This window comes from Tyto alba, unplaced genomic scaffold (genome assembly GCF_018691265.1).
Source record: "Tyto alba isolate M040663 unplaced genomic scaffold, T.alba_DEE_v4.0 Super-Scaffold_12, whole genome shotgun sequence".
NCBI classification, from domain to species: domain Eukaryota; kingdom Metazoa; phylum Chordata; class Aves; order Strigiformes; family Tytonidae; genus Tyto; species Tyto alba.
The window spans coordinates 7123080-7137778 of NW_024881274.1; the positions used below are offsets into that span (position 1 = coordinate 7123080).

Here is a 14699-nt window from a genome sequence, read left to right on the forward strand (position 1 = left end):
ATCATCTCATCCTGTGAGAGTTAGAACTTACAAACTGAATGTGTCCAGCCCCTGACTGCCTGGAGAAGCAATAAAAGTGTCTCGGCAGCTGAGCTGCAGGCAGAGGTGTTCATTCCAACAGATGATTGAGCAGCATGCCACTGAGGGTTTTGTTATGCTTTTAATTAACATTTGAAACACATAAGGCATATGGTAACATTAGACAGAGGAGCATTACACAGTATAGTCATGTAAACAGCATTGGCACGTTTGCTTCCTGTCCAACTTGATTACACGCACAAAGCAGAATATATTTTTTTAAACAAAGATTTTCCATGTCTGTAGGATGAGTATCACTCATATCACATACCAGCAAATCAACACAACTCAGACAGTACAGACCAGACCATATGTTGTAAAAGGCTCAGAGTCTAATGCATTTCACATCACGCTCAAATGCTACTTGCCAGTCGCACTTTGCCATCACCAGGGCTTAACACGCTAGACTTCACTAGGCAACAAGAGTGGTTTTACACCTATGATAGCAGCTGTAAGTGGGCCAGGATCCTGCACCAATTAAAGCCTGAGGCCCACAATGTTTCTTGCTTCTCCCTGGTCATTCAATTCTAGTTTAATACAGGTGTCCAAAATGAAATGTACAGCTAAACTCCTGCCCCTGTCTCAAAGTACTTGGCAGGGGTTGTGCTCCTCTGCACAAGCTGAGGCTGCTGCCACTCCCTTCCCTTTCTGCGGTTAGCACGAAACACAAGTGAGCTCCAGAGAAACCAGAGTCAAAAACGTGACAACAGCTGCCTGGTGATCGCAGAGGAGTTGCATTTTGTCCAAGACCAGTAGTACCAGTCTGGGAAGGTGACTGCAGTAATGACGCAGGTGTGGCACTCACACAGGCATCCCTGTGCTGAGCAGCCCCTCCCCCAGCAGTGGGCTGGGCTCTCCTCTGCTCACGAATTTACGCTTTCCACTTGGACTCTGCACAGCATAACCTTTGGGTCAGACAATCAGTAAAATAAACATTACATTGCACTTCTGATAGCTGGAATGGCACAGGCAATTTAAGCACAGTAATCTCCCATTTCCCTAATAGCACAACTTTGCCCTAAACAGTCAAGCAACATTGAGTGGAATGATTTTTATCCTAGGGTTTTTGTTTGTTTTTTGCTTTGGTCCTTAGTATACAAACCTGCTGGTTAACCTCATGGAGTTAAAGACACTTGGAAGTTGTTTTACATTGGTTCTATACTTATTGGCCCATAAAATGTTTGTCTGTTAAAAAAAAAAAAAAAAAAAAAAAAAAGGAAAAAAACAAAACCAACAACTACAACCACCTAGAGCAGAGCATTGGCCAGTGAGGCAGCAGAGAGCAAGGTTACATTTAATCTTGGCCTTTCTGTAGAAAACGTCATTGCTACCACAGGACATAAAACAGTCAGTGCTAAACTCTAACAGAGAGTAACTGCTTAGCACTCGTGCCCTGATAAGGGCTTCAGGAATTTGTAGGTAGAAGATACATGAGCGGCTGCCTGAAGAGAGGCAGGGGCTGGGATTGTTTCCGGAGAGCCAAGGCTGGCACAGCAGATAAAGCCTCACTCAAGGACTGGCCGGAGCCAAACAGCTGCCCTGGGGCAGACAAGGGCTCTACAGTAGCTCTTCTGGACTGCGGAGCACAGAGCCACCAGGACAGCCCTGGAAAGGCTGTAGTACATGGAAAGGGTATGTCATTCACAGACTACACCACCAGTGTTCACAAAACAGAGCTAGCAAGAGTTATAACAGGTTTTTGGCAATACTTTGAAAGGCCAGAATGGAAAGGGCTCCAGTGACTTCCTAGTCCTTAGAGGCATGCAGAAGAAGGCACTGAGATACTGTTTTCTGTGGCGTACCACAAGGCAGCACATCAGAGGTGTCCTACGGGGAGCTGCAAGACTCCCGCTTTCCTCCACACTGCACCGCGAGGGACAGACTGCGAGAGCCTCGCTGCGCTGCCTGATCCAAGGCCATCCAAGTAAGGCACTGAGCACGCGCGCGGCCGAGAGTAAAGCAAGGAGAGGATGTTACTCTGACACACAATTTGATAGTTTTCCCCTTTACAAGTGTGCAGAACCTGACGATGTGCAGGGTTGTGTGCCCTGTGAGCACGCTGCTCTTTCATCAAGGTGAAGTCCAGTTTCTCGGAGGAACAGGTCCAGACTTCCCATTTCATCAATTTAGACAGTCCTTCTGTTGCCAGACCTGGTAAAGCAGCATTAGACACTGTTGGATTTAATCTAAATTAGCATGACAGGGTAGGTTGAAAGGAGAAGCAGCAAGATTTTGTATTCAGAAAGGTTAAAAGTTGTGCTTGTGAGTTTCATCAGACCATGTTTATGAAGTTCACCTATCAAGTGCAGGAGGTGGACTGACAAGGATCTGTGACAGGGCTCCAGCCCTCCTCTGAGGTCTTAAGGAAGGGGCTTGTTTTAATACTTAAAGGCAGCCAGGGCAAGTCCCACAGAGGCTGTGCCTACGCGCTTCTAGAAGGCGGCAGAACTAAGGACTGAGCCCAAGGACCTGAATTACAAGCTGCCCCACCGGAGAATAGAACTGGCAGAGGAAGAAGCCACACTCCTCACCTGCACGGGAATCCCCAGCCCTGCACAGTGCTTGGCTGCTTTCGAGCAGCGGAGGGGCTTTGCCCGGCAGGTGCTTCTCCTCCTCGGGGTTTGGTTAAGCAGGACTCCTAGTCGCAAGGTTTTGCTCCTGGAGCCTGAGCTCTTCCATGATGGGCAGCTCTTCTTGGCACCCTCAGGTTTACATTTTCAAATCCAAAATGAAGCCTAAAAGCCCACAGCACCTACAGTCTGTGACAAAGCCTCAAAGCAAGCACAAACAGCACCACAGTCACTCAGGCCTGAAAACAGGGTCCAGCAGGAAGGGGAGGCACCAACCAGGACATTAAGTGCTCACAGAACTAGGCTTGGGTCTCTACACAGCTACGTTTCCCAATGCACAGAAGAAAAGAGGAAGAAAAAACGAGTTCTGGTCTGGGAGGAGCAACCCAGGTAGCTCCTAAACCCTCAGTGCTAGAAGAAAGCCCAAGGGTCCCAAGACTTGCAGTTTCAGGGGAAGGAGAGTCAACCCCTACTGCAGCACTGACTGACGAGGTAAGAGCTGGTTTGAGTGGGTATCTAACAAGCTAACTAGAAGAGAATGGAAAGCACAATTTAAACTGCTCAAGATGCCCAGGCCAAGAGGCTTGATGCAGAACTGAGCGGTTTACCATCTACACTGGTAACCTGGTGATAGCTTTACTGAGTGGCGTGCCACACACAGAGCCAGCCCAGGCTCCTGGGAAGCAGGTTTACAGGATTGCTTCTTGCAAGTTACATCCCAAACTGCAACACCTCCCCAGCGCACAGGGCACAGCACAAAGCAAGCATTACAATTAACAGGGGCTTATTTTGTTCCCATCTGGCTAAAGTCCAATTCAGCAGTGCAGCCCTTGGAAATACAAACACGAGGGTGAAGTTTAGCCTTAACAATACCAGCTTGGAGCCCAACATTAATGAAGCACACAGCCAACATCAATTGTTCCAGTCGTTTGAGACACAGTTGAGTCCTTATGGTCTCTAAAAATCAGACACAGTTTAGATCTCCCTACACACTTTGGAATCAGAAAATGGACAAGATCAAGATACCCAGCTGAAACTTTTCTTCTGTATTCAGACACAGCCCAGCCAGTCAGGTTATTCGCCGACTGCACAGAGAAGTGACTGCGAATTAAGTGCAATATGCCATAGACTCCAAAATGCCAGGATGGTTATTTACAAGGCAAAGGCAACATGACCTGTTACTATCTGACTGGTGTTAGAGGCCTACAGAAGCGGAGGCGAGGGAGCGGGGTGGTTAGTGTAAACAGAAATGTAGCCTGAGCTAGAGTTCAACTATGCCAGCCGTGCTTTTCCTCCAGCTGTTGGGGAAACATCCCAAGTTTGGCTCATTCTCCTGCTGAACAAGCTTCTCAGAGGTGACAGTACAAATGCTCTAGCAGGCCTCACTTTCTGTGGAGATACCTGGCAGTTGATACTGTATGTTGTATCCTGACTTTACAGTGACAGGCTATATGCAGTTGTTAATCAGCAACTGCCTGGGAGCTTCAGCTGCACTGCCACAGAAAACTAAGGTTAGTTTGGAAATTCAGTAGAGAAACAAGTGATTAGAAAAACATACAAAATAAACAGGCTTCAAAACAGAGAGCTAGGGCAGGAGGCATATCTGGCAAAGGGTCAGTCACAATGAGAGCATGCAAACCTCATCTGAACTTTAACCACGATGTTCTTGTACTGGTGAAGATGGAAGCTACTGATCTGTCCATTTCCAGGTCCCAAAGAGATCAGGGAGTTAAACCATGATTTCACAATCTGCACACATCTTTTCTCCTTAGTTCTCTTCTTTTTTGGATTCTTCCTTGGGTGCTTCAGGAACCAGGATGACCTTTCCAACATTCTTCTTCTCTTGCATCTGCCTCATGGCATCTGCCACCTGGAAGCAACAGGAATCTCATGAGACTCACACCCACCACTCAGTGCAGTCCTGCCCTTCCCGGGCCCTTGGTGCACCCAGAATAGCCTGAGGGACACCCAGGAGGCAGCTTTCCTGGCAGTCCAAGCAAGTGCCAAGCATCCAGATGCCTCTGCAGAGATGCATTTTGGACAGAGTTGGGAAGCTACCCCAGCCTGCCTGTAGGCAACTGTCCTCAAGAATTCACACGGGACAACCGTAACATACAAAATGATGCTCTGCAAACCATGGAAGAGTGAAGAGCATGCCACCATGCCTTCCCTTCCAAATAGAGGGGAGCACTGCAGAAATCCAGCCAACAGCCAGAAGGACAATGCTTCTACCATCTACATAACCACAGAACAAATACCATTATTATTATTTTTAAGCAAAACAGCACCTGAGCCAGGCCTGGAATCAACAGAGTTCTCCTTAAGCACTTGCATCACACTAGTTCTCCGGTACTAACTCTGATAGATTATTACCAAGTCCTTTGCTCCCCTGCACTAAGTCCTACCCCAGCACAGGATTTCCAAGGGAAGAACCTGACTCTGCCTGTATACACTGATGCAACAACACTGAGTGCAGCAGAGCTGCTGAAAAAGCTGCCACTCCCTTCCAACATCGTCATTCTGCTCCACTCCCTGTGCTCTTTTCCACTTGTAGAAGGGCAGCAGCCATCTTCCCAGCTGTCTGGTTAATCACAGGGTGCAGACTCAGCGCAGTCTGCAGTCTGATGCATAACCCAGTCCCTCCATGGGCTGGTGCTGCCCACAGAGCACAGCTGAGCACCTGCCCTGGTCCACAGGGATGCTGTCTGGCATTGCCCAGCTCTGTGCACTAGAGCAGAAGAGTCCAGCCACTTTACTCACCCTTAATATCTTAGAAGGAAAAAGGCACTGCATGTCTGAGAACAGATGGTTATTAAACATTTGCATCGGTTCAGCCCCCGTGAACAAGGTGCTTACACTGAACCAGAGCTCACCATGCAGAAGACAATTGCCCAGTAATTGCTGAGTGCTGCCGGCCTATATGTTAGCTCAGACTCACCTGATCAAAGGGCCATACAGAGTCTATTTTGGGCTTGATTTTGCCTTGACTGTACAGGTTAACCAGCTTGGCTACAACACCTCCAACAAGCTCAAATTCTTCATCCATATATCCAAGGTGGTAGCCACACACAGCCTTGTTATGGTGTAGGAGCTGCAAGGCGTTGATGCTGAACTGGTTCCACCAGGTTTTAGCCATAGCCATGAGGTTCTTCTTCTGCCCAGTGAGCAGGTTTGCCACCCCTAAAAAGAAGGCAAGCCACAGATGAGCTGGAATCAACACAACTGGAGAGGCAGTGGGCATCCCATATAACAGCTCAGACAATACGCAGGGTAACAGCCGCTCACACAGTGATGGAGAACAGAGGTGAGAACTGGATCACATCAGGATTTGCCCAGTCGACCTTCAGTGGAAACAGGTACCTGCCTCGGCCTCAAGATACGCAGAATTCAGATTATCACGCCCATATATTGCAAAAATACAGAACAACTCTCTTAGGAGGGCAACAGCAGGATGCTGGAGTGCTAGCAGAGGCAAGAGAAGGTTACAAGTCACATCCAGCCAGGCTGGCAGGACAGCATTCCCCTTCTCCTACAGCCAGGCTTCTTCAGGGGAGTCACACACTGCAACAGGCTGGGACAAAAGAAGCAGCACACTGGTGCAAGTATCTGGAATCCCACTGGGGGCTGTGTGAGGCCTTTGTCTACGGGACAAAAATCACAGTGTTTCAGGGCTGGGGAATGGAGAGATAAGTATTCAGTAGCCTCAAACCTCATCACCCACACATCCTCTAGAAGAAAAGCAAGGCTTTATTAGTGCTATGCATTAAGTCAGCCTGGACAAAGCAGCTGTGCCAGTGTTCCTCTGAGGACATTCCAGCCTCCCCTGCAGGCACCCGCTCGTACTCAAAGAGAGATCTTGCCTTCTGAGGGAGGAGCCTTGGAGCCTGTGACCAGAGCTCTTGGGACAAGGCACAAATCTCACTCCCCTCCGTGCCTCACCCAGGCAAAGCATCCTGAAGGTCTTCATGAAATAACAGAACTACGACGCAAACAGCAACAGTGATGCTCCCTCACAGCTGTGTGTCCAGGCACGGAGCAGCATGGAGCATTCCCATGCCCGCCCTGCCATCACACAGTCCCCCCTACCCAGGATCTGGGGTTTGGGCACGCTGCTCACACTTACCGTAAGTGATGAGTTTGCCCATTGGCTTTAACAGGTTAAATGCTTTGGACGTATCAGATCCTCCCAGGGGGTCCAGGACAATGTCAACACCTAGAGGGAATTGAAAGTAGCTAGAGACTTCTTTGCACTTGAGAGAAATGCAGGACAGTTGTAGAAGTCCTCCACCACACAGTACCTTTGGGAGAGATTTTCCGGACCTCCTCTGCATAATCCATCGTTCTGTAGTCAATGGGGTGAGCAACTCCACTCTCCTTGAGTGAATCATGCTTGGAGGCAGATGCTGTGCCAAAAATGGTGACATTCTCTACAGTTTTGCACAGCTGGATGGCAGCAGTTCCCACACCACCTGAAAATCAGCAGTGAGAAAGACTTGGAAGCAAACGGCCCCAGCAGTCAGAAAAGCCTCTGGTTAGGTAAATTATCCCTGTTTGTACTGATCACACACCGCTGGGAGGGTATGGAATAAAGGCTTTGCCTGGGGCAGGCTGACGCTTGTGACACGCCGGGGGAGACCAACCCTGGCTGCTGGGAAATGGGTTCAGCATTTGCCAGCGGCTGGGTCCAGGTGAAGCCTGCATCTCTGGCAGACAATGTTTTGTCAGTCCAGCCCAGTTCTGATTGCTTCCTCACCTGTGCCACCCATTCAGAAGCTTGCACGTCGAGGCCAAGAGTCTCAGCACTGCCTGGCAAGAACTATTTACCTGCAGCCATGTGGATGAGGACACTCTGGTTGGGTCTCAGGTTTCCAAAGTCAAACAGGATCATATAGGCAGTGATGTAGTTGACAAGAAGAGCAGCGGCTTCCTCAAAGCTCATCCCCTCAGGCATCAGGAAAGTCTGACTGGCTGGCACATTCACCACTTCTTGCCAAAGCCCTGACCTAGCCAGGACCATCACCTTATCACCAACCTAAAATCAAACCAAGGACAAGGTGATCTGAAACAAGCCCCATGCTAGTAGAAGTCATGACACCCTCGCCCTCTGCATGCCAGAGCCAGGCACACGTGCCCTGTTCTCTGTGCGGGTCTGCAGGGACTGCAGCACCCCTGGGCTGGGCGGGAGCCTGCAGCCTGGGCTCCATGCATCAGGCAAACCGCACCGCTGCGCCTCTCACCACGGAGCCTGAGGGATCACAAGCGCCCCAGGCTTTGGCTCGCACCCAGCACGCTGCCTGATCTCCAGCTGCCCAAACAGACCCCCAACAAGGTAAGAGGGATAGAGGCCATGTCCTGCCAGCCCTGCCCAAGCTGGGAGCAGGAGTCTGAACACTGTGAAGTATTACTGCTGCCCCTTGTAAGGATCATTCTGCCAACAGGCAGGAGACTTGGGGCAGCGTTTAACACGATCTACCCTGGAAAAAGCACGTCCAGCCCCAGGAAAGCCTCCCAGGTCGAAGCCTCAGGCCTGAAGTCTGACACATCCCCCAAAATCTGCTCTTATTCCACTAGGCAAGAAATATCCGCTTGCAGTACAACAGGAAGGAGACAGCAAAACGCCAAGCAGTCGTATCAGCAAGCAGACAAGAGGCAGAGCTAAGACAGTGAGCAGAAAGTCTCCTGGAGCAGAAAAGTCTCCTCTGCTCCTTGGTGTGTGGGTTTAGCATTTACACTTGAATAAACCAAGATGTTTTCCTGGAGGGGAGGGAATCATCTCTGACACACTGGGGGGTTTTGTTTACTTTTCTGAGACACTTTATTTTGCTGGTTATACACCCGAGAATCATCTTAAAGCACCGTAATTGCAACTGCCCTAGGACCCAAAGTTCTGGGATACACAGAGCCAACTCCTCTGCAGCCCAAGTGACAAGCCTGTGGCTGCTGCATTTCTAGCGAGGGCACAGACCCAGCACCGAGTGGAGCTAATCTGCTGGTGCTCACACCTCACACCCTCGGATGGCTCTGGACAGCGCTGCAGCAGCTGGAGCTGTTCCCTTCCATGTCCGCGGGGTTTCAAAGGAGAGTCACACACGCGTTCAGAAACAGCACAGTCATGCTTCAGCCCAACATCCTCCTAGCACTCACCACCTGGCACGCGAAACCACCTGGCAGTCCCCAAGAAACACAGCCGCTTCCAGCTTTCCACCCACGGGTCCAGAGCCCGGGGACCCCGGCCCTCGGGGCGGGCGGGCAGCAGAGCGGCTGGGCCAGCATTCCACGGGGGGAGGGCAGCCACCGCCCCGGGAGGCCGGGGCCGCGCCGGGGCCCGACTGCCCGCGCAGCCCCTTTGTCCAGGGGCTTTGTCTGCTGCCCGGCCGCGGCGGAGCCCCCCGCGGGCGGCACCACGCAGGTCGGTCCCGCGCGGGGAGCGCGGCTCTGCCGGGGCCGGCCCGCCCCGACGGGGAACCCCAGCCGGGGGAGCGGGCGGGCCCCCCCGAGCGGCCGGGGCTCGGAGCCCGGCGGAGGGGCCGGGGCGGGGCCGCGCCGGCCGGGCGGGACCACCGCAGCGCGCCGGGGACGGGCCGGGCCGGGCCGGGCCGAACCGCGCTGCCCCTCACCTGTCGGTCGCGGACGCCGTCGCCGACGGCGCGGACGGTGCCGGCGCACTCCATGCCGGGGCAGACGGGCGGCGGCGGCAGCCGGTCGTACAGGCCCTGCCGCGCCATCAGGTCGGCGAAGTTGAGCCCGCAGGCGCGGACGCGCACCGAGACCTCCCCGGGCCGCGGGGCGCCGCCGCGCCGCGCCTGCACCTTCACCTTCTCGTAGCCGCCGAAGCCCGTCAGCACCAGCGCCCGGTGCTCGGCCGCCTCCCCGCCGCCCGCCGGCGGCTCGGGGCCGGGGCCCGGCTCGGGGGCGGCGGCGGCGGCCGGGGCCGGCTCGGCGGACATGGCGGAGCGGAGCGGAGCGGCGGGAGCGGCTGCGGGCGGGGGGCGGCGGCGGGCGGGGAAAAGCCGGGGCGCGGGGCGCGGCCGGGGGGCGGAGCGGGGGGCGGAACGGGCCGGGGCCGCGGCAGGCGGGGCCGTGCTGCCCGCGGGCCGCTTTCCCGTCCCGCTCCCGGCGCGACGGCGGGCGCCCCTCCCGCCGCCCGGTGTCCCGGGGGACGCCCCGCCCGCCCCGCCGGGGCCCCGCCGAGGGGCCGCTCCCCGCGGCAGCGCTGGGGCCGGTCCCGGGGCAGGGAGCGCGGCGCAGGGGGGCTTGTGCGGCGGCTGCAGCCCTGCAGAGCCGCCGTCCCCCGGCCGCGCTGCCCTGCACCTTCCACCACTGACTGACTGACTGACTGATCGGTCCTTTCAAGCAAACAAACTGCCTCATCTTTTCTGGAGACACGTTTGAAATGGCTGTTTTGCTGAAGTGTCATCCTGCTGAGTTACTTTTACCGTTTACTTTTCCCGTTTATTGTAACTGATGTCACTTGCAGGGAGGTTTAATAAACACATCTCTGCTCGTAGCCCTGAAATGGCTGCATGTAGTGAAGATGAGGCATGGACTGGCTCACAGACAAGAGGGAGGAGTAGAGCTCTAGTCCTATAACTAAAGACAGATAAATAAGGCAGGGTGCGTAGACAGATCGATGGCTCCAGCCTCTCTTCCCGCTCGTGAAGCATCTGCCAGCAGACAGCAGCCCTCTCCATGAATTCAGTACCCAGATCTCTGTCCAGCTCCTGTGTATCACACTTGTCATCAAGACTGCTAATTCAGTGCAGTTTTGTGTGTGAAGAGCACAGTCAGATCCACACCTCACTGGTTCTCATCCCTAATAATCCAAGATACAAAGAGTCCCTGAAAAATAAAAACATCCACCCACAAACAGAAAGCAAAGACCACCTGAAGGATAATCAAAACATGTACTGGGGAAGTTTCTGTGTCACTCCAGTATTCCCAAGCCAAGCAAAACCTGGCACAACGCCTGCTTTGGGCAGGGCACTCCCAGCACTGCTGACAGCATCTGATGTAAGGCTCTGGCCAGCCGGTGGATTAGCAAGCCCCAGCGTTTCTAGGGGCTTTGTTTGTGACAGCAGTCCCGCTCCTTGCACGAATGCAGTCTGCTGACCAAGGCCAGCAAGAGCTTTGCATGAACGTGGCCTTGTCCTGCAGGGTGGCTCCAGGCTGGGCTGGCCCCGGAGCGGTGCAAGCCGGGCGGGCTGGGGCTGCTCGGGAAGTGGAGCACAAAGGCAGGAAAGCAGCCAGAAGGGCAGCGGCCTGGAGCAGGCTGCACATCATCTGGCGCTGTGGTGTGGCATATTTACGGGCGTTTGGATGGCTGCAGTGGGAACGAGGAGGAGGCTCATGTCCAGTTGCACGACAAGACCGCAGCCTGGCTTGGACAGTTACTTTACTCCTTTGCTCTTGCTCAGCTCTAAGAAATACAGATGTCCCTTTCTGATGTCTGGGCATCTCCCACGCCCAAAATTAGGAAGAAGCTGCCAAAACACAATTCTCTGTCTTCTAGTGCTCTTCCTAGGAGCTTTCCTAGCATTTGTCATTTGAGTGATTTATTTTCACAGTTAGGGCTCCTGTGGTGGATGAAACATGCTGGCCAGGAGAGAGCCCCCATAGGTACCTGAAATAAGGAGATGACTCCCAAAGGCTCAGAGAGTGGTAGGTGAAGGCAGTGGGGTTTGGGAGTCAGATTCCCCTTCTGCTAGACTTTTCCAGCTGTATGCAGCTCTGAAATAGGGATGTTTTTGCATAGTGACAGGTCCGATTGATTGGACAGGCTGCTCTTGCTGCCTTTGTCTCTGTTGTGCTCCTGAGTCAATCTTTCCTTACCAGCTCAGTTTAGTAATGTTTTCCCTGTAAATCTTACCTTACCCAGTTCAGTTTGTGTTCTGCTGTTCTAGTTTTTCCGCTGTATTTAAACTGCAGATTTCAGAGGGACAGTTTTGTCTAGTCGCTGCTCTGCCAGTGTCGGTGTGGGTGAAGTGCTGCCATTTATGGGGAGCGGATGGGTTGGTGCTGGTGCACGTGCTCGGGCTGGGCATTCGCGGCTGGCGCGCTCGGAGCTGCTGCTCTGCGATCCCCAGCGCAGCACAGGGGCTGGCTGCTGCTCACTGGGGTGGAACTCACTGGTGTGGGCTAGCAACGGGAAGCATTAGCCAGAAAAAACAAGTTTTCCCAGTGGAATTGGTGCTCACTCCTCCAGCCCATTTTTCAGCAAGCTCTCCAAATGTGGGGTTTTCCTGCACAGGAGCACGCAGCCAGCACACTGGGGCCTTCTGTGTGGTGCTGACTTGTGATTTACAGCCAGAGGTAGGCACAGGCTGCTGAGGAAACTGTTCCCATTATCCCTCTCCCAGGCACTCAGCTTCCCAATAGCCCTGCACCTCACCCTGAGCTCCCCAGCTGCTTTTTCACAGCCCCTGCTGCTCCCTCTGAGACTCTGGCTGGGGGGTGAGGAGGATGTGCCTGCAGCAGGAGCAGTGCCAGCCCATCCTGCCCAGCTCTTTGTTCCACCTCCCTTTATTTTCACACAGGGCTCTAACAGTCCCTCTCCTCTGCTCTCAAGGACACTGGAACAATGAACAGACAGGAGATAAGAAAGCCTGGCAGCAGTTTGCTGGTCAGCAGTCAGCTGCCTGTGGGAGCTCAGCCCTGGCCGCAGGGCTCACTCAGGATGGACCCCAGGAGGGCCAGGCCCCCAAAAGCCTTCCCTCACCCAGTGAGGCTGCCTGAGACCCCACTCGGGGCTGGAGGCTGACTGCCCGCCGTGGGGCATCCCCACACCCAGCTGCAGGCGGAGCGCTCAGAGCTGAGGTTTCCCGCTCCCGCCCAGGCCCTGACCTGGTGCCACCATCTCCTGGTGCTGCCCCTGCTTCCCGAGACCACCCGCTCCCAGGCCACCCCCAGCTGCAGCCCAGCACAGGGGGTTGGCTCTGGAAGGGGATGTGGGGCTGCAGGCAGACCCCATGGGCTGCTGGGGCCCACAGTGATGTTTTTAGGGCTGCATATTTGGGTATCCTGGATCTACAGCAAGTGCTGACTTTGATTTGTCTGTCTGGGTTGGTTGGGAACTCAGGAGAAAGATTCCTCCTGCCTTTGTTCTACCTTTTCATCACCTGTGTCTGCAGAGTGTTGGGATGTGCACAGAGGTAGACACAGACGAGATCTCCCAGCTGTAGCGCATGTATCGGGAATGCTGTGCCTCCTGGATGACACTGCGTCCATATCACAGTAAATTGCATTTAGATTTGGCAGGTAGAGCAGCGGGTGGAAGATACCTGGCACAACCCCTCAGACGTACCTGCCACTCACAGCCACACTTCCCTGTGCTGCTGTTTTGATCACAGAGACAATGGAGGTGATTGTCAAGTGGTAAGTAATGCTCAGTGAACATCAGTTCACTCCTTGTGGTGACAGCAGACTGAAGAAATCCTCCCAGCACAGCAAATCATTCCCACAAAGAACACTGCCTTAGCTGGGCTGAGGCTGTTCCAGCATCTTCCCCCGCACAAACCCAGATAGCGGAGGCTGAGGAAGCGCAGCACAAGCAAGTGGCACGGCCGGTGCGAGGCCGGTTTCCAAGTGTGCACAGAACAGCATCCCACCGTGTCTTCCCCTGGAGTCAGGCACCTTCTGTACTGCGGTCCCTAGAGAAATCCTGTGAAATGAGAATCTTCCTCCTTAACTTCAACCTTACACCACAGTATCAATAATTTACAGACAAGTATAGTCCCAAAACTACAGGCTTAGCAAAGCCACGTGCTGTGCACCCATTAGAAGCCAATTATTTGGTCAGCAAGTCTTACCTTGCTGAAAACGCATAAACTTCCCCTCAGCGTGGCTTTCAAGGGATTGGGTAATCATATGTCATGCAGGACCAGGTAGCATGGTGCATGCTTTGCAATGGGAGACAGTTTTCTCTGCACCACTGGAAACTCTGCTGCTGCTCAAGGGCCTCAGTGCTCGGCACGTCCCCATGGCGCTGTACACCGACAGTGCCAGCTGCTTGTCCTTCCCCTTGCTCACCACGGGCACATAAGCTGCTTTGCGAGGAAAAGTAAGTGTGGCACTGAAACACAGAAGTGTGCAGCAGCAGGGCAGCAGAGCCCAGGACCCTCCTGCACCCAGCCCAGCTGGGGCAGCCCCCGTGGGAAGCCCCACTCCCCAGACCACAGCAGGGACCTTCCCACTGGCCTGTGGCCCCGCTGGGTGTAAGGGATGGCCCCGACCCAGCCCAGGCACACGCAGCTGAAGGATGCCACTGCACTGTGATGGGCCTACTTAAAGGAAGACTTTAAAAGGAAAACCATTTTTCCCTGATTTGTGTTTGGGATATGCAATTCACATTTGAAACTAAATGGGAAAGAAATTGGAGTTTTGAGGGTTCGTTTCTGTTCATTCCCCGCCCTTCCCATCTCCACCACTCTCCACATGATAAAGAATTGCACAACTGAAAATACCTCATTTTGGTGAGTGATTTCAAACACGAAGGTGATGGAAATCACTCCTACTGCTAGAGAAACCATTTCCACCAAGCACCTCTGTCAGGGAGTGCCCATCTGGGCTCACTCTGTCAGCCCAACAGCCGGTGCTGTGTGCTGGAGCCGGCGCTGGAGCCGTGCTGGCACGGGCAGCCCTTACAGAAGGGGCACGCTGGGCCGTGTGCGTGCTGCACGGCCTCGTCCCAGAGCAAGGCGAGGGGAAGGCCAGTGCCGCTGTGGAAGCTGCATTTCAAGTAGCTGGATCTGGCGTGGGAGGGGACGTGTGTGGCAAGGAGGTTTCCACACTCAAAGGGACAGAATCAGCCATTTCATCCTCCCACCCTGACCCTCTTTGTGTGCCTTCGGTGCTGCAAGTCCCTGCCCCTCCGAGGAGCCTCTTGTTTCCTGCAGGACAGCGATCAACCAGCAGCCAACCTGTGGCGTCTCCCAGACCCCCACATTCTCTCCAGCTGCTGCTGGGCCTGATGAATCCTAAGGAGCGGTGTCCTGAGAGAGAGAGGGGGGAAAAGGGAGCTGCTCACTTCCAGAAGAGTGTTGCAGCAGCTCCAGA

General features: G+C 53.9%; 1 protein-coding gene across 2 annotated transcripts; it reads right to left on the minus strand.

Annotated features, from left to right (window-relative positions):
* Nucleotides 1–141: 141 nt before the first annotated feature.
* On the minus strand, nt 142–9624 carry LOC104359478 (synaptic vesicle membrane protein VAT-1 homolog). Of its 2 annotated transcripts, XR_006164815.1 has the most exons (7): nt 9266–9624; nt 7473–7680; nt 6947–7117; nt 6772–6861; nt 5587–5828; nt 2610–4518; nt 142–2229 (listed from the first exon to the last, which is right to left on the minus strand). XR_006164815.1 is itself a non-coding variant. In XM_032985962.2 (6 exons), the coding sequence occupies exons 1-6, from the start codon at nt 9593–9595 to the stop codon at nt 4417–4419; spliced, it is 1143 nt and encodes a 380-aa protein (XP_032841853.2). In that variant the 5' UTR covers nt 9596–9624; the 3' UTR covers nt 142–4416. The 2 variants fall into 2 exon arrangements, 1 of the variants encoding a protein (XP_032841853.2); XM_032985962.2 differs by having other exon boundaries at nt 142–4518.
* Nucleotides 9625–14699: the final 5075 nt, after the last annotated feature.